Source organism: Geotrypetes seraphini, chromosome 8, assembly GCF_902459505.1.
Source record: "Geotrypetes seraphini chromosome 8, aGeoSer1.1, whole genome shotgun sequence".
Lineage (NCBI taxonomy): Eukaryota > Metazoa > Chordata > Amphibia > Gymnophiona > Dermophiidae > Geotrypetes > Geotrypetes seraphini.
This window is the reverse complement of record NC_047091.1, coordinates 129307939-129333429: the sequence shown is the minus strand read 5'-3', so window position 1 is coordinate 129333429 and position 25491 is coordinate 129307939. Positions and strand designations below refer to the sequence as shown.

Genomic DNA, 25491 nt, shown 5'->3' with positions numbered 1-25491 from the left:
TGAGAGAGTAAAAATAATTGATTCACTTTAATCTGTTCTACACTATTCAGGATTTTGTAGACCTCAATCATATCCCCACTGCCATCTCTTTTCCAAGCTGAAGAGCCCTGACCTCTTTAGCCTTTCCATCTCCTTTATCATTTTAGTCGCTCTTCTTCGAGCCTTTTCTAATTCCGCTTTATCTTTTTTGAAATACAGTAACCAGAATTATACACTATCTAGCTGTGTCCATCCCATTATGACCAGCATAGAGGACATCAGTTTCTCAAATGCCCTTTTTGCCTTGCAAGTGAAACATGGACATTATAATCTGATTTTGATGCCTGAAATATGGACAGCAGATTGTGTTTCCAAATGCTCTCCTGCCTCCCAGTCCAGCAGAGTTTATATATATATTGGAACAATACATTAAATGCCATGCTCATTTTCTTATAAAAGCAGCAGGAACATGCTACTGCAGACCTCTCTCACCAATAGAGCGTGGAGTGTTGCACCAGTGCATATGTGTCACCATCTTCAATGATAACTTTGCAGTTCATGCAGACAAAGCATTCTGGATGATATTTGTAATCTCCAGCTACCTATAGACAAAGACAGATTGATAATACTCAAGACTGCATGATTACTTCCTCCTGCCACTCACTTTCCATATTTAGATCAAGGGTTAGTTAAATGTTTCTCTTAATTATTTGGCTTCCAAGGGTGATGGCATAGAACAGAAGCAACTGCAAGCACCATGTTATAGAAAATCTAAGCATTCATGTCTAGTAGTGCAGGGTATGGAATCTCTTACCATTTAAGAGAGCACCACAAGCCAGGGCAAAACAAAGTGACGTTGTTTACCTGTAACAGGGGTTTTCTATAGGCAGCAGGGGAATGCAGCCACACTTGTTGGTGAAGTCTCTTGACTGATTCTGTGTGTCAGTGCTCTCCCCTAGCAATTGTAAGCTTTTGGTTACTGGGCATGTGCAGGGAATCCCGCCTTCAGTTATTCCTCTCTTTGCCATGTCAGTTTTGTCTCTAGCTGAAAAGTACATATTGTAGAGGGAAAGGTGGGAGGGTAGGTGTGGCTGCATTCTCCCCTGTTGTCTACAGAGAGCCCCCAATAGAGTAAGCAACTTTGCTTTCTTTCTCCAGAGACAAGCAGGGGAAATGCAAGCAGACTTGTTGGCGAGTCCCTACCTTCTATTTGTACCAGGGTGGTGATGATAGATCGAGGAGCAAACAAATTGCGTAAGATGGATTGTCTGAAACAAATGTTCTGTGCTGTGCTCTGGTCCACACAGTATGCTTAGCAAAAATGTGTGCTGAGGACCAGATTGCAGTCTTGCAGATTTCTTGTATTGGAATGGATCAGAGGTGTGCCACTGAGGAAGCTGTTGCTCATAATATGTGTGCACTGATTCTGCCAGGATGTGACCGACGTGCTTTACTATAGCAGAATTGAATGCAATGGGAAATCCAAACTTAAGTGGTTCTTTTAGAAGCTGGTTGACCCAGGTTGGCTGAGTTGTAGGTGATGAAAAGATGGTTGGTATGACAAAGGCCTGAAGTTTCTCTGAAATAGAAAAGAAATGCTCTTTTACAATCTAGAGCAGGGGTCCCCAAAGTCCCTCCTTGAGGGCCGAATCCAGTCGGGTTTTCCCCAATGAATATGCATTGAAAGCAGTGCTTGCACATAGATCTCATGCATATTCATTGGGGAAATCCTGAAAACCTGACTGGATTCGGCCCTCAAGGAGGGACTTTGGGGACCCTTGATCTAGAGTATGTAGCTGTTGCTCCGCTTCCGAGGCATGCAGAGGGAATAATGATGGTAGAAGTATGGATTGGTTGAGGTAAAAATCTGATGTAACCTTAGAAAGGAACTTTGAGTGGGTGTGAAGCTGGACATGGATGGGGAAAAAACCAAGTATATAGATGGTAGGTTACCAGAGTCTAGAGTTTGCTGACTCTCTGTGCCAATGTGATAGCCATTAGAAAGACTGTTTTCCAGGTGAGATACATGAGCAAGGTGGTGCCTAATGGTTCAAATGGCGAGTCCATGAGTTGGTCCCAGACAATGTTGAGAACCCACAATGGAGGCGGCTCATGAAGAGAAGGTCAAAGATTGGTGAGGCTTCTGAGGAATCATGTGACATGGGAATATTGTGAGATTGGTTTCCCATCCACTGGGGTGTGATAAGCAGATATTGTGGGCAAATGAAGATGCACTAAATTAATCTTAAGTCCTGAATCTGATGGGTGGAGAAAGTAAAACAGTACGCGTGGTACTGTCGATTAACTGCCCAATAGGAGAAATGTACCCATTTAGAGATTTTCTGGTAGAAGGCCATCTAGCCATAAGAAAAACATTTTTCACTTACAAGGAGACTAGGATTGTAGAAAGGATGCTCCTTTCAATTTCCACGTAGTCAGGCTGAGGCTGATGAATCTGGGGTGCAGAATCTGTCCATTCTTCTGTGTGAGGTGGGAGGGACAAGTTCCAAGAGGGATTGGCGGAGAATCGATAAGATCTAGAAAAAGTGGATATCAGATTTATCTGGACCAATGAGGAGCAATCAGGATGAGCTGTGCAGTCTGCAAGCATTTTCTGAAGTACTCTGGAATGAGCAGAAATGGTGGAACAGTGTACATTAGGGTCCAAGTCCAAGAGATTGAGAGGCATCGCTTGCTATGGCCTGATGTGCCAGTCGAAGTGAAAAAAATTGTGGGCATTTTGTGTTGATTTGTAAGGTAAAGAGGTCTATGTCTAGGATTCCCTATAGGCGTAACAGTTTGCAAATCACTGTTAGACTGAAGGACCACTTGCAAGGATCGAGCTTGTGGCTGAGTGTGCCCCAGATAGTAGGTTTCTCTGCATAGACAAAGAGATCCTGAACCTCCCTGCTTGTTGATGAGGAACATCGTGACCCGATTGTCTTGTTTGTATGAGAATGCGTTTTCCTTGAATCCATGGATGGAAAGCTCACAAGAAATAAAAAAAATTGCCTGAAATTTGAGATGATTGATGTGAAGATGTAGTTCTTTTGGCCCTCAACGGCCTTAAGTTCTGAGGTTGCCCAAATGTGCTTCTCAGCCCCTGCTGGAGGTGTCCGTTGTGATGGTTAGGTGAGGCAGATGAGGCTGGAACAGACAGCACCCCTGAAGCGAAGGAGAATGGATCCACCATAGAAAGGATGTCTTGATGGGGTCTGATAACGGAATTTGTCGAGAGAGTAGCTGTCTGCTGATTCCACTGTAACCTGAGGTGCTACTGTAAAGGTTTCAAATGCAGTCTGGCATGTTACACTAGTGAAAGATATGCTGCCATGTGACCTAGTAAATGCAAGATGTGGCATGCAAGTAATTGAGATGAGTCTCATAGCTAGGTCCAGAGGTCTACTATCGATTTGCATCTCTCCTTGGGAAGGTAAGCTTGTGCTGCGATAGTGTTTACATGAGCTTCTATGAACAATGAGTGAGCGAGCCGGAAACAGGGATGATTTCTCATAACTGATGATGAACCCTAGAGATTGTAGAGTGGTTAAAGTGTCCTAGATGCAATATCTGGAATGAGTCATGAGGAGCCAGTCAGCGAGGTATGGTAAAACAAAATGCTGTTGCCTGCGGAGATGCACTGCTACTACTGCTAGGCACTTTGAGAAGACTCAATGCACTGAAGAGAGACCAAAAACACTTTGTTCTGGTAATGATGGTTGAGGAATCTAAAACATAGGAATTGCGTGTGTGTGTGTGCATGTGTAAGCATCTTTTAGGTCTAGGGTGGATAGCCAGTCGTTGGATGTTAGGAGCGATATTCCAAATTTTTTTCCATTTGAGGCAACATAAAAACATAAGAATAGCCTTGCTGGGTCAGACCAAAGGTCCATCAGGCCTAGTAGCTCGTTCTTACGGTGGCCAATCCAGATCACCAGTACCTGGAAAAAACCCAAAGAATAGCAACATTCCATGCTACCGATCCAGGGCAAGCAGTGGCTTCCCCTATGTCTTTCAATAAAAGACTATGGACTTTTTCTCTAGGAAATTGTCCAAACCTTTCTTAAAACCAGCTAGGCTTTCCAATCTTACCACAACCTCTGGCAACACGTTCCAGAGCTTAACTATTCTCTGAGCGAAAAAATATTTCCTCCTACTGGTTTCAAAAGTATTTCCCTGTATCTTCATTGAGTGTCCCCTAGTCTTTGTAATTTTTGACAGAGTGAAAAATCAATCCACTTGAACCCATTCTGCTCCACTCAGGATTTTGTAGACTTCAATCATATCTCTCCTCAGCTGTCTCTTTTTCAAGCTGAAGAGCCCTAACCTTTTTAGTCTTTCCTCGTACAAGAGGAGTTCCACCCCCTTTATCATCTTGGTCGCTCTTCTCTGAACCTTTTCCAGTGCCTCTATATCTTTCTTGAGATAAGAAGACCAGAACTGAATGCAATACCCCAGCAATTCCCAGTATCCTGTTTTCTTTCCTGTTTGCCGCTGCACATTGGGCGGAAGGATTCATTGTCTACAATGACATCCATATCCTTTTCTTGGGTGCTAACCCCCAAGGTGGACCCTAGCATCTGGTAACTGTGCATGGAGGCCCCAGGTCTTTTTGATGATGTCTTGCTATGTTTCGCGTACTGGCTCTACTGCTTTGTTCTGGACAAGTTGTGCAAGTTCTACTGCTAGAAGCGGGATGTGATGAGGCATATGGGAAGGTTGAAGCTTCTGGGTAACCTGGGCTCTTGTAAGGAAGTTGAGTCGGTAGCCTTGAGAGATAATAATAATAATTTTATTTTTATATACCGCCAAAGCCATAGTAGTTCGAGGTGGTTTCAATAAGAAGAGCTGGACAGTCAGCGAAAAATAACAATAGTCTTTGCATACATGATGATGTTCAGGACCCAGTTCTTTGTTGTGATGGCCTGCCAAGCAGGAAAGAAATGATTTGAGCTGGCCCCCTACTGGAATTGCATCAAAAACTAGGGTTGGATTCGAGTGCAGGTAGCTGGCTGCTGGAGGCCTGCTTATGGTCTCGTGGACATTGCTTCAAAGTAAGGAGAGAGGCGAGACCACTGAAGGTTAGATCTGTTATATGGGACAAACCTTCACTTTGAAAAATAATGCTGGAAAAATTGTTGATGAAAGGACTTGCAGTAATTGGTGGAGGATGAGAGTCTGTGATATTGTTGAGCCTGATCTGTTGGATAAGCTGAGAGTTAATGAATAGATGTCGAGTCCTCCTTGAACTGTGATAATGTGTTCTTTACTTTTTCGCCAAAAAGCTGTCTCCCAGGTAGGAAGCATCAGCCAATCAGTCATGCAGGTCATCCCTGAGGTCAGAGGCCCTAAGCCACATTGTGCGTCAGGCTGCAATGGTAATTTCTGCTGTTCACAATACAATGTCATAAGCATCATAGTTGGTTCTCATGAGCCGATAGGTAGATTCTTGAAGGGCAACATGGAGATTGGGCACCAAATCCGATAACACACCTTCCAGTTTTGAAGGAATGAATGTTGATAATGGAGGATTTGAAGTTGATGGGCTATAATCTTAGATGACAGCACAGCACCCTGGTAGACCTTGTGGCCTAATGAGTGTAGGAAATGACTATTTATTTCTGTGAGTACACTGTATTGGGCTTTGGATGTCTTTGCCTTCTTAATAGCTGATTCTGACACCATAGAGTGGTGCAGTAGCTGCTGCAGGTCATAACCAGGAGCCTTTTGATCCTTGTATTTGAGTTTTAGGCACTTGGAGGCTGTGGAAACCGATTGAGGTTTTTTGCCAGTTGAATAGCTAAAGATCCTAAAATATCTGATGTACAGGAAAAAGGATGATTTCTTTAGAAGGTGTCTGGCAGGATTTGAGGACGGTTTGGAAGTCTCGCTTGTTTCCTTGTTTATTGGTTTTGTAAAAGCTGAGGGAGGCAGAGACCTTTTGAAGTAACTCTAGATATGAGTATTCTTCTGAATGGTCTACATGGAGGGATGGTTGAGGAAGTGGAGGGAGAATTTGTTCTGGTGGTTCCTCATTGTGAGGCTGAGGTGTGCAGAGGAGAGGAGCAGATAGATGTGCAAGAGGCCCATTTCGGTTCTGGAAGAGCAGGTGATAAGGGAAGAATTCCTGAAGTTGAGAGATGAGAGAATTCATCCATTTCTAAAGGGACATGAGGTCTTAAGAGGGGGAGGCACAGGCACTGGTACTATTTGTAGCAGGATACCCAATAACAATTAGGGAAAACAAATGTGATGTTTGAGAAGTAATTGAGACATGTTCTATGGGGTTGTTCCCTTCATTGGTCTCATCAAAAGCCTCTCTGAGCACTCTTTAGATTTCACATACAGAAAGAAGGATTGAAGAAATCTGCTGGCCATTGTTTTTTTGTATCACTGTCTGTAGCAGGGTAGCACTGTCTTGCATGAAGTGGTGCAATAAATGGAAGAAGGCTGAAACTGACTGAAGGGATGGAGGTCCCTGAGTAAGCTGTGGCATGGGCTGGAAAAGATGCAGACTGTTTTGGTGGAGGACAGTCCTTAGGTGCTGAGCGTTTATGAAGTGCCTGGCTCTGAGGAAGAACTGCAGAAACAGAAAAAGGGGAGGAGGAGCGCCCTTAGGGAGCTCTGATTTTTTTTTTTTTTCCTTTTGTTGAATTCTGGATTTGCTTGCAGCACAAGAGGACTGTGAGGCTGAAACTGGGCCCACAGGAGCTTCTGTAGTAGTTTTGTGGCAGCAGGATGAAGAGGCAGGCCACGGGTCCTGTCCTGATGCCAGGCCTGTATTGGCAGGAAGAGACAAAGTTGAATTTTGGCTCGCCATTGTTTTTTTACCGCTTCACTATGCTCAGCTGCTCTTCCCCATTCTGATCCTGTTGGGGAGCAGCGAGTCACCTGCTCCAGTGGTGCCAAAACAGGGCCCTGGAGGGAGGAAATTACCGAGGCAGATGGCATTTGCAGCAACATCATGCTGCTGTGAAATAGTGAACCCTGTCGGAGGTAAAAATCAGCTGTTAAGCGGCCGCACTTTCAGAGAGCTGCTGAAAACTGCTGTGAAGCTAAGGCTCTTGCTGTGCCATCGCAGTCGATGGAGGTTGACTAAGATTCCTTCCTCAATAAGTATTCTTGTGAGGAGTAAGTCAGGCTTGAGAGAGAGATGCAACCTGTCAAGATCAGCAAAAGAAAAACTGACATGGCAAAGGGAGGAGCCACTGAAGGTGGGATTCCCTGCATATGCCCAATAGCCAAACATTTATTATTGCTAGGGAAGAGCACCAATACACAGGATCAGTCAAGAGACTTCAACAAGCGTGCCCGATTGTCTCCTGAGAATGATTACTCTCTAATCTACCCATTGCACTCAATCTGCAAATACAGAATGTAGTGTTAGCAGGCTCAAGCATACTATCTTGATGATCTAAGCAAGTCTTGCAAGACTGATTTGGAGTGACATTTGCTTTAGCTTGCCAAGGATCACCCTAAAATAGGAGATGACTATAGTGATCTGTTAAAAGAAGATAAATGTTGGATGTTTTGAATATAATTCCTAAAGAAAAAGTAATATTCCTTAAAATTTACAGAAAAAGTTATTATGAGCAATGTGTCATCTACCACACTGCAATAAATGGCTCCTTGATATGGTTTTTGTATATGGTACAAACGGAAGATGAAAGAAGAAACTTGCCTCAATATATGACACACAAACAAATCATAAGTCCCAACTAGGATCCCAGTTTTGGCATCCAAAGATGCCTTCCTCAGGGAACTAAAAGCACTAGTCGCGACTTTTTATGACATTGGGACTTTCAACATCAATAAATGTAACTGTTTGGTGGATTTTGACATCTCGCTTGCCTTTTTTCTTGTTTGTGTTTTGTACATGGTAAAAATACAATAAAGAAATGTGTTATAAAACAAGAGCCTTGCTGAATATGCTGGGGAAACCTAGACCTTACGAGCCAAATCCAGTTGTTATCAGGATTTACACAAAGAACATGTACGAGATCTATTTGCATGCACCATTTCACTGTATGCATGTTCACTGTGGAAATCCTAAAAACCTGAATGGCCCTTGAGGACTAAGTTTTCCCACCCTTGATTTACTTTGCCCCAATGCTGCAGCCAACCTTAATGCAAGAAATACCAATTTTACGACATAAGTAGTACAGAGAACAGAACTACAGGAAAACCTTGGATTGAAAGTAACTTGGTTTGCAAGTGTTTTGCAAGACAAGCAAAACATTTTAATTTGATATACAAGCAATACAAGTGCATACAGTATACACACATCACAACATCAGAACTGAGCCAATGGCTCTTCTTTCTCTGACGCTGCGGGAGTGTAGCAACTGTTCTAAATGAGTGAGGTCTTACAATACAAGTACATACAGTATTTTGTATTAAAGTTTTTGGGTTGTGGAATAAATTGTAGAGTTTCCATTATTTCTTATGGGGAAATTTGCTTTGATATAAGAGTATTTTGGATTACAAGCATGGTTTCGGAACAAATTATGCTCGTAAACCAATGTTTTACTGTACTTATATCCACAGAGGTCCCGGCATAGAGTTAACCAATGAAGTGGGGCATTGACAGTGAATCAAGTGGTGTAGGTAGGAGCACAGGGAAGAGAACAAGTCAGTCAATCAAGAGAATGCAGTGACTACAGCATGTCACTGATTGTTTATAAATGTCTTTTGGTGACTATAGACATACCACAATTACATCACAGACTCATAACTGGACAGGATTTGGTACACCCAGCTCAGAGTGGGAACTGTACTCAGAGGAATGGAGATTGAACAAAAAGGCAGCAGAATTCAGCAAAACATAAAACAGCATAGAACTTACTGAGAGAGCCTGAATACATACCATCACTGGCCCCGTCATCAGCAGGGAACAACCATTACATTGCTCACCAAACTTCAGCCAGTAGTCTTTGTGGCAGTAGAGTTTATCATCTTTCTTGAAGTACGAGTTAGTGAGGGAGTCCTGACACTCTGAGCACCTAGCCAAGAAAGAGCATATCCATCAATGTGTGAGAAGAAAGAAAGTACATAGGAAAGTCATGGAAGTGCAGAGTCACAAAAAGCCAACCACTCTCATTCCACAGATCTCTTTCGAAGTTGCAAGATTCAGTGTCCAGTGAAGAGAGGCATTTTCATCCCATATCTTATTTTAACCAGTAGCCCAGACTAAGAACCTGGAATCCTGAGTCATTATTCTAGGGCAGCTCACTCTCCCTCTGCCTCATATCCACACAGACTCATTGTGAATTTGTAAGCTCTCTTGGCATGATACAAGCACTATGGCAAGTACTGTTATGTAATTATATTATACTTACTCTATATCTAAAGTAAGCATGTATAAATTTCAAAACCTGTTTATTTATGGCAAATGGCCTTCTGAGGTATGCCTTTAAACTGTCCTGGTCAGCACACATAAATTATTTTAAGAGAGTATATGATATGAATTAACTATTCAAGAATGGTCCAACTTCGACCACCTCTTTAACACTCTCCATTATAGTCATTAATTGCTTAGACCCTCAGAAATGCCACCGTTAATACTCAAGTGTTTTTTCATAGTATCTGGCTTTATGCATTCAATCCTCACCGGGTTACTTTAGTGCACTTCATCTACTTAGATGTGATTATACCATTCAAAAATAGTTAATTTAAACTGCCCTTACCATACAGTCAGCCCTTAAAGGATTGCCATCTTCTTCATTAGGTCATCAAAAAATATATTTTTAAAAAAACGTTTTTCAAAACTTACAATTCAAATTAATAAATTCAAAATTGAATAGACATCTTATTTATGAAGATAAAAAAAAAAACAACAACCCTGTGTCAGGAAGTAATCCCTGTCCAGGACATCCAGACAGCCTCTATGGATGCTCACGAGCTCCTTTCTGAGGTTCTGCAGTAGTGGCACGGCTGTGCTTTGCCAGGGATGCACTTGCACTGCTCCCTGGCTCAAATCTGGACTTTTCTCCTGGCCCTCGTACCATCTGGGCACTAGCACCCCCGAGGGACTAGAGGAGGCTAAGCTAGTAGCTGCCTTCCCCCCTCATATGATGTGTGGCATGTGGAACACAGATGATCCTCAGATGACCATCCAGCATAAATCTGGCATGAATTCAATGTTACTTGGCCTGAAGAGTCCATCACACCTGTTTTTAAGCAAAATCGAGGTGTTTTGAGGCAGATGGTAAAATTATGTTCTTACCTGTTAATTTTCTTTCCCTTAGACGCAGCAGATGAATCCAGAGATCAATGGGATAGCTCACATCTACCAGCAGGCGGCGATAGAGAAACTGATTAACAGGTGGTCTTATTGGCTGGCACTCCTCCTGTCTCATCAGTATAGCTCCTTGCCCAAGCACATTCAACCATCAATAGGCATAGCATGTAAAAAACTTCTTTCCCAGAACAAATCGCAAAAGGCAACGATACAGAATACAACCATTAACAACAACCAATCACGAAAAGTCGTACACGAAAAAACCGACAACCAAATACCAGAAAGGGTGGGGCTCTGGATTCATCTGCTGCGTCTAAGGGAAAGAAAATTAACAGGTAAGAACATAATTTTACCTTCCCTAGCAACAGCAGCAGATGAATCCAGAGACCAATGGGATGTAGCAAAGCAATCCTCAATCTGGGTGGGAAGCAAACACCACCTCCGCAACAACCGAAGCACCAAAAAGCCCCTATCGCATGTGCCCGCACATCCATGCAGAAACGCGGAGAGAAGGCACTCTCGGAAGACCAGTTAGCCGCGAGACAAATCTCCTCCAAGGAAAAAACCTCTGGGCCGAGCCCAAGAAGTAGCCATCGCTCCAGCGGAATGGTAATGAAGTTCAATCGCCACCCGCTCCCCTGCCAGCAGGCAAGCATAAAGAATGTCCTCCTGGACCCATTGAGCGAGGTAGGCATCGGACGCCGCCATACGCCTGAGGCGTCCCTTGGAGAATACAAAAAGGAGATATAAACAACTAACAGTTGTTAGAAACTGTGCTCGCGGAGAACGCTACATACGTATCAAAAAATGCAGTGAATAAAAGCACTGCTCCCCATATCTCCTCCCAGGAAGAAGGAAGGAAAAGCGAGCATGACGTAAAAGAAAGGATGACACCCCCCTAGAAAGAAATAGTGGTACCATCCGAACTGATACCCCAAATGACGGAAATAAGAAATAGGAATCCCCGTTGAACAAGGCCTGCAACCTAGCAACTGCAGAGCTGAAGCCATGGCCACAAGGAATCCCATGGTCAACGGCACAGCTCTTTAGAGTCCCAAAGGACAAGGCTAAAATGAAGCCTTTGGTAAACTTAGAAGAAGTTCGTGAAGATTGTACTCCAAACCGGGCTTTCTAAGAGGCGCATGAATATACCGCACTCTGTTTAGGAACTGAACTACAGGAAGCTGAGAAGTCAGCGAAGAGTCATATACCTAGTCCCTGTAACAAGCCAAGAATGACACCAGAAGCTGAAGGGAATTGAACGCTAAGCCCTCGGCAATACACTTGTGCCTAAAAGGAACTCTGGAGTGGTTCAAACGTGAAGAAGCGCCCAAGAAAGGAAAACCCTCCAAAAGGAAGCAGAAGCCACAGGAGAAGATGTCCATAGCCCCTGGATAAGAGAAGAAACAACCTTCTTCGCATAACCCGTACACGTCAGCCAAGATTAACCAAAAAACTAGGTCGTAATACTAAAGTAGTAGAAATATCCATGCGGATCGGACCCTAGGCGGGCAAAGCCGGAGAAGCCAGGAAACTTCCTAGTCCAGTTGTCGAAAGACTCATCAAATCCGCATAGGAAGGAAGGTGCCGTCAATCCAGGGATTCTACACACACTGTGCTCGGAAGGCGAGCTCGAGATGGCAAATCCAAGCCATCATCAGCGAGCGGAAAACACTGAAAAGGAGAAGGCAGAGGCGAGAAAGGAGCTATGCAGCAACCCCCTCTAACTCCCACTCCCTGGGCCCGCCGAAGAAGCTAGGAAGAGTAGAATTGAGAGACGGGGCCATGAGGTCCAGGTCAATGAGATCTCGCTTTCCTAAAAGTAGCTAGAACACCTGAGCCACAAATCACAATACCCAGGATGCAGAAGATTATACTAGTACTAACATGCACACTTCCAAGAGCGTACACAGCGCTGTACACAGTAACATCCAAGAAATGGGCCATGCTCAGATTCCGCGGAGAGAAAGTCAATTCACACTCTTATCCTGTTCCAAAAAAGGATCTGCCAAAAGAAGACGAAGACAAGAGTCCACCCAATGAAGCAGAACAACTTCACCTGCCAACCGAGTACAACACCTACTTCCCAAGCTGTAGAGAAAAATTCCCATCCTAATACTGACCAAAAAGGATCCTCAGCGGCATTCCAGAAGAATAATCAGAAACTCCAGAAAGGTAGCCTGACCCTGCTTAAGAGTAGAAGAAGAACAAGTACGGAGTCGCCTCTGAAGACCAGACTCCTGGAGCTGAGGAAGGAAGCCATCGAGCCCCCCCAACCTGACAGCCCGGAACGGTTAGTGGACATGAGCAAGTCCAGCAAAAACCGAGGCATGTCTCTAAAAGAGAAATCGCACTGAGCCATCAAATCACCCAGAGCGATGCAGGAGGAGCCTACCAAATAATTGTAGCCCTGAGATACTGGGAACCACTGAAACCAAAGTGACAGCTGTAGCAGCAGAAGGGGATAGCAAGCCGAAGTTCCCAGTGAGTCAGCAATATGGATCCTAGAAACTGTACATAATCCCATACTCTCGGACATGAAAAGAGAAGAATAAATCCACTCTGAGACTGAGACCCAACGTCCAAGTCTCCGGAAAGAAGCCCCTGGCTCTCCTATATGAACAAAACATCATCCCGATGTACCTAGAAAGAGTACAGGAGAAAAGAGCGCTGCAAATTCGAAAATGTACGAGCAAGGAACTGCGGAAAAGAAACCACCCTCTTCATGTCAGTCAAATGGCCCGACTGGAAGTCGTCCGAATCAAACATGCAGTCAAGAAGAAATTAGATGAATCGCCTGGCAGCGCCAAAACGGTCCACCGCTCACAGCTTCTAAAACGCTTGTGAATCCAAGGGTAGGCGAACTGGCATGTGCCAAAACCGAAAGCGCCGCTCCAAGGGAGACAGGCAAACCTAGTGCCGATACCAAGTCCATAGAGAAAATGTAGATACCCTCCCAGGGTGCCAGCAGAAATGTGTAACCCTGAGAACTAATGCAGCAGAATGGGATCCAGCCTGCCCAATGCCCCCGTCTTGGCCACCATACATTTAAGTGGTACCCCAAGAACTACAGAACCGTCCTGAGGACCAGTAACACTTCCGAGAGAAACACCAAACAGAGAGACTCCATGAACGAACTGGAAATCTGAGGAGTATGCAAAGGTGCAAGCATCCTGAAAAATGTGCACAACTCCCTGACCTGACAGCATAGCGACTACTCCCTCATGTGAAAGCCTGACGAGGCCATGGAAGAAGTCAAGATCCCCTCAGAATGAAGCGCAAGAAGACAGTAAACAGCAGTACAATCACTGCAGGAACTGGAAGAAGAAATAAATCCTCCTAGGAGAAAAAAAAATAAAAATTCAAGGTTTGTAATGTAACCCATGAAAACAGTACTAACTCCATGCAACGGGAGTGAAAAGACGTATGGCCTATAAAGGGAATACGTACGAGATGCAATCAAGATGCTGCCTCTACCACCCTTAGGAAAACAACAGCAATTTAACAGGTATCAGACAAACGCGTTGTGACCTGCCCATATGACAGTTCCCTGTCCATGAGAAAGCCGAAAGAGCTGACAGCGGGTGTGCAGTTCAATGTGGCCCAGGGAAGGCAAACGATGGGACACCCCGGACGTAGACCTAGGAACGCTACACAGAAAAAGATAGTTATGCCCGATGGAAATCGGAAATAGCCAATATGCCCCTAAAACCGCTTCAAAGGGCAGGAAGCAGTTCAATAGCACCACCAGACACAGTCAGCGCAGCATCAATGGTATCAATAGTAAGAAAATCACCAAACTTACATAATGTCACCCATGGGAGACCTCGAGAGAGATGAAGAGATTCCCCAAAAGCGAAAAAATCTGGGACTCTCCTGCGACTGAACCCAGCACCGTGAGACACGGCTTCTACCAACCTAGTACGGAGGGAAGCCGAAACTGGGTGGAGAAGTATAGAGCCAAACCGCATGCTAATGGGGCTGCAGAGATTCCCATAGGAGATAACGCAAGCGCGGCAAATCAATCAACTCGGGAGACTCCCACACACTGGGCCCCAATAACTCATGAACGCAGGATAAAACTGCAAGCAACTGCCGCCGCAACCGACCTGGAAGGCAGAGAAGCGACGGCTGAGCCCGTATAAGCCGGCTACCAGAGAAACCACTGAAAGCTGCGGCGCCCTCCCCCCAGTGCAGGAGCGCTAGTCTTTTGCTTCAGAAAAGACCGCGGCTCTCAGCCGGAGAATCAAACACCGCTGCGGCAAGCGGGAAACTTAACCACGCTGTGACGTGCTCCGCCGAGCCAGAGAATAAACCTTTGCCTGGTTCGCCGGCCCCATGCAACTGGGAGGGAAAAACAGGGAGACCGAGGAAGGCGCAGAGAGAAAGAAACCGCCGAAACAGACCACAAGAACGCCTTAGCGCGTCTGCCAGCGTCGGAGCACCATTGCGATCCACCAGCCCACGGAGAGGCATGGGCTCTACAACAGAATCTACCCTTTAGCACCCCGACCACAGCCGCGGCACCTGCCGATCGACGGGCAGCCTCAGCGAACCACGCTGCAAATGCGAGGACACCCCCCCCCGCCCACACAGGAAACCACCATGCGTCTCCCGCGCGCGGGAAGGCAGCAGCTTCTCCAACCGAGCCCAAACTACAACGCGGGGGCTCAGTCCACTCAAACATATGCAAAAACAAGAAAATTAGCTGCAAAATATGAACCGCTCACCAAAGCTTAGCGGCTGAGAATAAAGTAAACAACTTGCGAAACACGCGACAGCCACCGTGTCCCCCGAAGCACCAAACACCACCAACAACCAGAAAATATAACATGCAATTGCAAAGCAAAAAAGGCATACTCACAACCCAGCTTACAAGGCTGTCAGACACCGGCAGGAACAGGTTGAGCACCACTGAGATTACCCAATCGTGGAAAGCAACTGCAGTCTCTTTTTTTTTTTTTTTTTTTATATATACAGTGGTGCCTCACACAACGAACTTAATTCGTTCCAGGAGCAAGTTTGTTATGCGAAAAGTTCGTTGTGTGAAACGCGTTTTCCCATAAGAATACATGTAAAACAAAATAATTCGTTCTGCAGCCCTGTTGTCCCATAAGAATACATGTAAAACAAAATAATTCGTTCTGCAGCCCTACATTTCCCTCCCTCCACCTCACCTTATATGCAGAGTTTGCCAGCTTTCTTTTTCACCCAGCCGCACGATTTCAAAAAGCTGTGCACGCGCAGCTGCTGGAGTTGATCAATGTTCTCCTCTCCTGCAACTTCCGGTTTCCGGTTGCGTCAGAGGAGAAGATTGAACAACAGAGCATGCGCGCATGTGCTGCTCTTTGAAAGTGTGTGGCTGGCCGAAAAAGAAAGCCGGAAAACTCGGTATCTAAGGTAAGGTGGAGGGAGATGATGGAACACTGCATTCAGACAGGAGGGTGCTGCTGTTCCCGGCTCACATTAGGAAGCGGCGAGAGTAGTTCCGCCCCCCCCCCCGGGCCCCTCGGGCGACTTCGTTGTGTGAAACGAAGTTCGTTATAGGGAGCAAGACAAAAAGTTCGTTATGCGCAGCGTTCGCTGTGCGAGGCGTCCGTTATGCGAGGCACCACTGTATATATATTTTTTTTTTGTAAGGGAAAGAAGAAAAATAGAGACCCAGATAGACCCTCTATCATAGGAGGGAGGGTGAGGCAGGGACAAGGGGGGGCCCAAGTGTAACCTCTAAAGCCGTTCAGCCGGACACCCCTGTCTCACTGAAGAGAAAAATCTCAACAGGAGAAATAGAATTAATTGTAAGCTCACTGAAGAGAAAATCTCAACAGGAGAGATAGAATCGCAAGCTCACTGAAGAGAAAATCTCAACAGGAGAAATTAAATTTCCAGCCACAGCCAGAATCCAGGAGCTATTGGAATAGCGACTTTCCCCTGCTGGGAGATAGAGCATACTGATGAGACAGGAGGAGTGCCAGCCAATAAGACCACCTGCTAATCAGTTTCTCTATCTCCGCCTGCTGGTAGATGTGAGCTATCCCATTGGTCTCTGGATTCATATGCTGCTGTTGCTAGGGAAAGAGGCTTTTATTTTCAAATTGGAAAATCTAAGATGGTCACGTGTCAGCAATTTTAGTGGCAAAAACAGCCTGGGAGAGCTACAATGGGGTCCAAAAACTAGCGATTTGGAGATTTTAGATGTGGAGGACCCTTGCTCTAACCCCACAATCCCTCAAAAATCCTGCTTTTAAAAACCCACCCCGACTTTGTTTTTCAGGCTGTCAGCTGTGTGCTGCTTGTGCTGAAGCTGCAGACAGCTTACTGCAGGGGTGTCAAAGTCCCTCCTCGAGGGCCACAATCCAGTCAGGTTTTCAGGATTTCCCCAATGAATATGCATGAAATCTATTAGCATATAATGAAAGCAGTGCATGCAAATAGATCTCATGCATATTCATTGGGGAAATCCTAAAAACCCGACTGGATTGCGGTCCTCGAGGAGGGACTTTGACACCCCTGGCTTACAGGGAGAGCTTCAGCCTCATCAAGCCTGGAATTCAGAATGCTTCTCAGGCTCCAACAAACCGGATGGAGACATTAACCCTCAACGTAACCTTGCGCACGTAGACAGGGGGGAGGAAAGCAGTTGGGCCCCAATCCTGGAAAAGCCACCACAGAGCCACTCAGCCTGCATGCAAGCCCACTGTGGACAGAACCTGGGGAAAGCCTTGCTCCCAAGGGATCGGTCCCTAAGCCCCTGAACTATTAGTGCAAGCTGTCCAAGTGTGTGCACTGCAAAGCAGTCTTCCTCTTGTTGGCAGACCCTCAACCTTTAGAGTCTGAGCTCTCCTACAGCCAGAGATGTCCCAAGATTGGGATCCTCTGCAGCACCAAAGTCTCATAAATGGCAAGCAAAAAATGAATTTAATTAAAAAAATAAACACAAGCAGAAAAACAAGCTCCTACCATCTTGCTTGTAGAGAGACAACTGGGAAATTGTAGGACTCAGCTTCTATGTGTGTGTATGTGAGCAGTTGGAACACTTGGAGAGCCTCTACAGTTGCTGGTGGAGTAGGCTGGAATCATTCCCCTGACGCAGTTCAACGAAACGGAGGTTTCCCTGTTGGGAAAGAGTGGCTGCGGGGCCAGGCAGGCTTGCACTTTTTGGATGCATGGAAAACAGCCTGGACACCGTCTGCAGCTAAGTGTTTGTTTTTTCCTGCTTACCATTGACTGTGTTTGAGACTCATATGTGCTGCTTGCTTTACTCACATTTTTTGGAAGTTTTGTAATTTGGCATGCTAGAGTTTTTTTGAGGTGGTTCCTATGAGGGCTACTATAGTGTTTCTCACTGCTGAGTGAACTGATATATTTTGGACCTTGCTTAATGGTTGTTTATAAGTGGAGTTTTTTGCCATATGAAGATGAACTGAGGCTTTTTCTCCACTTTTTTCCCTTTTTTTCTTTCTTTTTCTCTTGTTTTTTTGTGTGTTAAGTGAATGAGTGGGTCTTTGTATGAGTGCAGTGGGTAGACCTGGTAGTGTCTAGATAGGTCCTTCCTATGGTTTCCAATAGGGCATAATTTATTAGTTTTAGAAATTGTAGGATAGCCCAGAGGGGTGAAAGGCCAAGCAAAAGAATGGAGAAGGGATTGACTACCCAAAGGTTCATGAATAATGTGTCTGTTGCACTAGAATAGACACCTCCATTTGTATTTTGATTTTATCAATTCAGAATCTTCTCCAGTAGCAATTCAAATTGGATCTATTTTCTTCTCATATACATATATTTTCCTTAACATACATAATACTATGGTATAGACCAGTGGTTCCCAACCCTGTTCTGAAGGACCACCAACCAGTCAGGTTTCCAGGATAGTCCTAATGAATATGCATGGAGCAGATTTGCATGCCTGTCACCTCCATTATATGCAAATTTCTTTCATGCATATTCATTAGGGTTATCCCAGAAACCCAACTGGCTGGTGGACCTCCAGGACAGGGTTGGGAACCACTGGTATAAACTAAGGCAGTGGTCCCCAACCTTTTTAACACCAAGGACCGTTTTCATAGAAGCAAATTTTTCCAGGGACAGGGGGTGGGGGAATTCGGGGCGGGTTCGTAGCGCAGTTTTATACACAATATACATTACATTTCTAGCCAAAAAGAAATAGAAATTTCTACCTTTGTTCTGCTTTCCTCATCTTCTTGTCATTCTCTTCCTTTCATCCATTGTCTGCCTTCTCTCTGCCTCTTCCATATGGCATCTGCTTTATTTCTATACCTCTACCAAAAAACTGTCTCTCCCTCCACCCCCAAATGGTCTGGCACCTATCTTCTTCCCTCCGCTCCCCCCATGGTCTGACATCTGTCTTCTTCCCATCCATCTCTCCCTCCCTCCCCCAGATGGTTTTTAGCATCTCTCTCCTCCTTTCCTCCCTTCAGATCTGGTATCTGTCTCCTCCCCCTCCCCCAATGCTCCAGTATCTCTCTCTCTCTCCTCTCCCTTCCTTTTCTGCTCTGCTCTTCCTTCTCAATTTGTTTTCTACCTCTTGTCTATTTACTTTCCAGTCCTCAATTTCCCTTTCGTTGTGTCTACCTACAGCTTGCCACCTCTCTCACCCCTTCCAGTATCTCACTAAATCTATCCTCTTCCCCCAATCCAGCATGTGCTCTTTCCTTATCCCATCCTTCCATCCAGTATGTGCTCGCTCTCTCCTCTCCACTTCCTTCCAGTCTGCTCTCCTCTCTATTCTCTCCCATCCAGTGTCTGTTCCCCTCTCTCTCTCCCCCCTCCACCTTCAGTGTCTGCTCCCCTTTCTCTCCTCCCCACTTCTTTCTAGCTCCCTCTCTCTCCACTTTCAGCATCTGTTCCCCTCGCTCTCTCCACTTCTTTCTAGCATCTGCTCCCCTTTGTCTCCTCCTCACTTCCTTCTAGCATCTTCTCCCCTTTCAGCGTATGTTCTCTCTCTCTTCCCCACTCCCATCCTGTGTCTGCTCCCCTTTCTTTCCTCCCCACTTCCTTCTAGTGTCTGCTCCCTCTCGCTCTCTCCACTTTCAGCATCTGTTCCCCTCTGTCTCTTCCCTCCCATCCAGTGTCTGCTCCCCTTTCTCTCCTCCCCACTTCCTTCTAGCCTCTGCTCCCTCTCTCTCTACTTTCAGCGTCTGTTCCCCTCTCTCCCCTTCCAACAAGCATCTTCTCCCCGCCCCACTTCCATCCAGCATCTGCTCTTCCCTCTCTCTCCACTTCTCTTCAGAGTCTGCTCTCCTCTCTCTCCCTTTCAGGTGTTACCCTTCCCCCTCTCCCTCCAGCGCCACTGAACCTCTTTTTCTCGTCAGGCCACCTTTCTCCCTTCCCCTCATCTTCGCAAGTGCGCTTCAGAGTTTTCTGTTTCTGAGTGTCCGGACGCGGCAACATTTTCACAAGTCCCGCACGACTGCCCCAAAGTTTCTCCTCAAACGCAAGCCGCCCAGGCGGAAACAGGAAGTGTGTCAGAGGAAAAGCTTTGGGACAGTCGTGCAGGACTTGTGAGAATGTTGCCACATCCAGACACTCAGAAACAGAAAACTCTGGAGCACCTGCAAAGTTGAGGGAGATGGCAAAACGAGGGGAAGGAAACTCTGGAACCGTTGCCGGCAGTTCTCTCGCAGCCCAGCTGTCAGATGGCTGCGGACTGCTAGTGGGCTGTGGACCGGGGGTTGGGGACCTCTGGACTAAGGCTTTAAAAGAGCAGGAAACACAAAGCTGTGGCAATAGGAGCTTCTAAGCTTTCCTAAAATTAGAATTTTTTTTCTACCTATATGCATCACTTTATTTTTATTTAAACAAAATAGCATGTGTCGTTTAATTGCCTCTCCCATTCAAATATTCTAAATGCCAAATGAGGGAAAGTAAAGAGAAGCTCTTACCGGAAACAGAAGCTGTGCCAGCAGTCATTCCCAGCTCTTACTGGTGGAGAGTCTCTGGAGGTAATGGTACCACCACATCCATGACAACCCCAGAGCTCCTCACCTACGTATAATATAAAGACCAATTAGACTAGGAGGCCCCAAAAGGCATGAAAAAGAACACAGAAACGATGCTCAAAAGCAGCAAGGTGATATAATTCAGTGCTAACCCAGGTACAAGAACGGTGCACCTGTCTGAAGCTGACACTCATTTCACATAGTTACAGAAACATAGAAAAATGACTTTTATTTCAGGTAGAGACGCACGGACGCTACTCTGAGTAGGTACAGAAGGCTATAACAGAGATAGAAGAGGACAGGGAGTTAAGAATTTTCCCCACTTTCTTACCCTCCATGATTTTCCCCACCAGGAAAGACCTCACGAACCCCTTCAGCACTACTTCCGCCTCCAAGCGCGAGTCTCCTTCGTCCAGCGGTGATGTCACTCGGTAAGACTCCGGTACGGCATCCTTCGAGGTTCAAACCACACCTGATAGGCGAGCGGGCGCTAAGAGCATGATTGTTCCGCCACCCACAGCCAAAAATCATTCCAGCGCCGATCTCTTGACTCCACCCCCCGCTCTCAGTGCGGAATAGAGCACGGCAGGTGGAAAGGTGAGGGATGAGATTGACGTGGGGAAGTACTGTATACTCTTTTTGGCTGTTGTTTTTTTTATGTGTAAAGGCCAGAAATATGACATGTTTGAGATTCCGAATGGTTTAGAAATGTACTAAGAAAAAAAAAAAATCCCCCTTTTGTGGACTGGACAGAGAGCTCACGTCTTTCCTGATGTGGCACTGCTCAGACGAGAGGTAAATCTTTCTGGATTTTTTTTTTTTTTTAATCACCGGTGTTAGCAAAATGGTGCCTTTTATTTCTTTGCTAGTGTTTAATTACCTTCTGTGGTGTTCAATATGTATTTGTAAATTCATCGTGAAATCTTTTGTATGTATATTTATTTGTCCTAACCTTTCAAATTGCAGATCTTACTGCTCTTCCTGGAACTGCTGCTACGGACTCCGCCCACTTTTTCAAATCTGACCCATGCTCTTTAAATTCTGCCTCCTTGAGCACGTTCCTTTGTGCGCCCTTACTATCTACAACTTTTTCCATTTAATTCTAAAACGATACTCTTTAAATCTATTCATTCTTACTCTGTTCTTTCTCTCAATTTTTACTTCCACTATGACAACTGATAACTCCGAAATTCCAGTGTTCTGGGGCCACCGCCCTGCTCCCACTCATTATCCCAAACACCCCCGAGCTCCATAGCTTCCTAACTTAATTCAGCCCCTACATTCAGAAAATAACAGGCACATGCAAATTAAATCCCTAAACATTGGACTAATAAACACTAGATCCCTAAAATCGAAATATCTTTCTACCGTGAGTTACATTGGCTTCCAGTGGAGGCGCCTGTTTTGTTTAGGCTAGGTTGTCTTTGTCACAAAGTTGCATATGGTATTGCTCCAAACTATATGACCCGTAGATTTCTCATAGCATTCCATAAACATAGGAGAGAATCACATACATTGTTTAATTTTCCATCTGCTCAAGGTTGTAAGAGCAAGAAATCCTTAGAACATACACTAGCATTTCAGGCTGCTTTCTACCATAGGGAATTTAGGCCACTGTTGCGTAGTGCTTGCTCTTACAAGCACTTTAGAACTCAATTGAAAACTCATCTCTTTTCAAAATATTTAGCGAACTAATTTAAATCATCCTTGGGTTATGTTATTTTTAATCTTTTGTTCACCGCATTGAACTTACAGTTATGTGGTTTATAAGCATGATGTTATGATGTCATCTTACAGAATCAAATCGATCTCCTTTGCATTACGGCAACATGGCTAACAGAAGGTGATGAGGTATACCTCTCCTATTCATGCCCAGCAGGCTTTACTTATCACTACAATCATCGAAAAGGGAAAAAAGGAGGAGGTTTAGTTGTGATTCACTGCACTAATTACTGATCTCAAATTCTCATCAGATAACAGTTCCTTAGAATTATTTCAATTTAAGCTAAAAACTAACCTCTCTTTGGATTATTTCCTGCTCTATCTCCCTCCTCCAATTAGCTGCCAAACTCTCACTCATCTTCAGTCTACAATATTTGATTTTTGCACATCCACCTCAAACCCAATTCTCTTAGGCGATTTCAATATCCACTTAGAGGATCAAAATAACATTTTTACACCTGAAATGCTTACACTCTTTAAAGATCTGAATCTAGTCCCATTAATCTCTATCCCCATGCATACTGCTGGCCATATGCTTGACACAATACTAGTCCACAACCCTAACAACTTTCTTGTAACTGCAATTAAGCCTGTACCATGGTCAGACCACTTCCTCATCTCACTAACACAACACTTAACACCTTACTCCGTACATAATAGCTCTAAAACAGTGACCACCCGGGAATACAATAAACTGAATGCATCCATCATCTTATCTAACTTCCATTACAATCCAAATGACATCTGACACCTCTATAGATAATAAAATTTCCATTTGGAACTCTTCTATAACTAAACTCCTAGATAAATCAGCCCCTAAGATCACCTACACAATCCCACCTCAAAAAGTTAAAAAAAAAAAACCCGGTACACAAAAAACCTGGCTCTAATCAAAAAACAACTCTGCTCCCTTGAAAGAAAATGGTATCATGACAAATCCCTACACAATCTAAACAAATACAAAGAACAATCTAAATATTACAAATCAAAAATCAACCAAGCAAAAACAGAATACAGTACTACTCAAAACGTATTAAGGCCAAAAATACCACCGCACCTTATTCTATAGTGGAATCTCTAACATCAACCTAAAACAAGAAAAAGAAAGCAGAACAATTACCCACCACACAGGAACTTGCCTCCTATTTTCTTGACAAAATACAAAAGATCAGAGACACCCTGTCCCAACCTGATCTAGCCAATACTGACATTTCACAAAACCTCTCCTTTTCTTTTTTTTTTTTCAGTTCAATATTTTTTATTGAGTTTTTTGAAAAAATATAAGAAACAGTTCAAGTACAGGGTATCAAAAAATAAAACAAAACATTTAGTATAACAAATATTCAGTTGTATTGTGCAATGTAGAATTGAATCGTTTTAAAAGATCTAAAGTACTAGGACTGTTCATGAAAAGATAATAAAAGAAAAGATAAGAGGAAAGAGAAATTGAAAGAAGAAAGAAAAAGAATAAAATGAGGAAAAAGATAAAGGTAAAGAAAAAGAAGATGAAGAAGAGAGGAGTGTCTATGAAATAGATTGAACATATGAGTCTAGGAATTTCCAGGGTGATTTACATTGTGTCAAACTTTTGGAAAGTCGAATTATATTTTTCTTTTCATAAGCATATGATTCAAATTTATGATACATGCTCAAAGAATTCCACCAAAAGGTATAGTTTAGTAATGAAGAGGACTTCCAATTTTTCAAGATGTGCATAAGGGCAGTCACAAACATTGCATCAATGAGTTTAGGAGGACAGTTAGACTGTGTAAAACAAGGGTGTTGAGATCGGAGAATTATAATGTCAAAGGAAATTTCTTCTGAACAATTGGTAATAGACTTTATGGTGTCCCAAATGCATGTCCAAAAGGAACGAACTTTAGCACAGTGAAAAAGCATGTGATCAAGAGTCCCAGCTTCTTTCATACAATTCCAACATATAGAGTCTTGTTTTAGGTTAGCTTTCCACATCCGAAAGGGTGTCCATACCGCATTCCACATAATGAAGAACATTGATTGTGAGACTCTGGATGATAAAAGAGGTCGGTTTGTCGATGACCAGAAGAGTTCCCAGTCAACATCAGTAAGTGAGGTTGTCAGCATAGATTCCCAATGTTTCATGGAATGAGAGGAAAATGTGAAAGAGTGATCTCTTAGAATACTATAAAAGAGAGATATCGCTTTACCTTTTGATATAGCCAATGTGGACCAGTGATACAAGGTGTGAATGGATGTCATATAATCAAAGCGTATAGACATAGAAGATAACGTCTTAGTAAGAGAAAGCCACTGTGAGTAAGCAGAAGGAGACAATGAGTAAGTAGAGCAAATTGTGAAAAAGGGAACAAACGAAGTGAGAGTGGTTATCTGATGGAGAGACCACAAACCAGCCCGCTGCCACCTTTTCCATGAAAGAGATTTACTATTGATTTGGATTTTGGGGTTATTCCAAATGGACAAGAGTGGACTGTCTTTAATTGAAATCTCTGCGATTACGTCTAGTATGTGAAGGGCATGCTGCGTTGCACTCAATAAGGAGTATTTTCTCAAAAGTTTGGGCACTGGCACCGTCAACAAGCATGAAACATGTAATGGTGCACATAAAAACCGTTCCAGGTCAAACCAGGTTGGTGAGTCTTGGGTACTAGGGTTAATAATCCAATAGGCTCCATATTTGGCCAATGATGCGATATAATAAAAATGAAAATCTGGTACATTCAAACCCCCATTAATTTTAGAGGCTTTCAGCTTGTCGAGAGCAATACGAGGTTTTTTGTTGTTCCACACAAAGTCAGATATTTTCTTATTCAACCAATGAAAAAATTTCTTCTTGCATAAGGAGGGAAGCATTGAGAGGGTATAGTTTATCTGAGGAGTAAGGGTCATTTTGATAGAAGCTATTCTGCCCCACCATGAAAGGAAGAGTGGAGACCAACGAGACAGGGTGTTAAGAACTAAACTTTTAATTTTAGATATGTTTAGATCTTGAGTTTGAATCGGATCTTTATGTATTAACACTCCCAAGTATTTTACAGCTCCGTGTGACCACGTGAAGGGAAATTGGGCGAGATCTGAGGGGTAAATAAGATCATTAAGAGGGAAAATTTCTGATTTTTCCCAGTTAACTGAGTATCCAGAAAGCTTGGAGTAATGAGAGACAATATTAACGAGTGAGGGAAGGGAAGCAACAGGATCTCGGATAAAGAGAAGGACATCATCAGCGTATGCTGCTAATTTGATATGACAATAAGTGGTTTCAATTCCTGTTATTGTTGGGCATTGTCGGATAGCAGAGAGGAGAGGTTCCAACGCTAAATTAAATAGCAGAGGCGACAGAGGGCAGCCCTGGCGAGTGCCTCTATGTAGGGAGAATTTGTTGGAGAGAGAATTATTAATTAAAATGCGAGCTGTGGGTTGATGATATAAAGTTTTAATCCAATCTGTATAGAACGGGCCAAAATTGTACCACTTTAAAATTTGGAATAGAAAAGGCCATTCAACTCGGTCAAAGGCCTTTTCGGCATCTATGGCCAAACCGATTACGGGATCTGAGAGTGTTTTAGCATGGGCATTAATATGATGAAAGAGGCG

The 25491-nt window shown here is 44.1% G+C and overlaps 1 protein-coding gene across 1 annotated transcript in view; it reads right to left on the bottom strand.

Annotated features, from left to right (window-relative positions):
- The window catches only part of LIMK2 (LIM domain kinase 2), a 58848-nt gene extending 38012 nt beyond the window's left edge, over positions 1-20836 (bottom strand). Inside the window, exons 1-4 of the mRNA XM_033955647.1 lie at positions 20510-20836; positions 20122-20224; positions 8846-8981; positions 472-581 (exon numbers count right to left, since the gene is read on the bottom strand). Of these exons, the coding sequence (XP_033811538.1) occupies positions 472-581; positions 8846-8981; positions 20122-20224; positions 20510-20516 (356 nt within the window). The 5' untranslated portion in view covers positions 20517-20836. The remainder of the gene's footprint in view (positions 1-471; positions 582-8845; positions 8982-20121; positions 20225-20509) is intronic.
- Positions 20837-25491: the final 4655 nt, after the last annotated feature.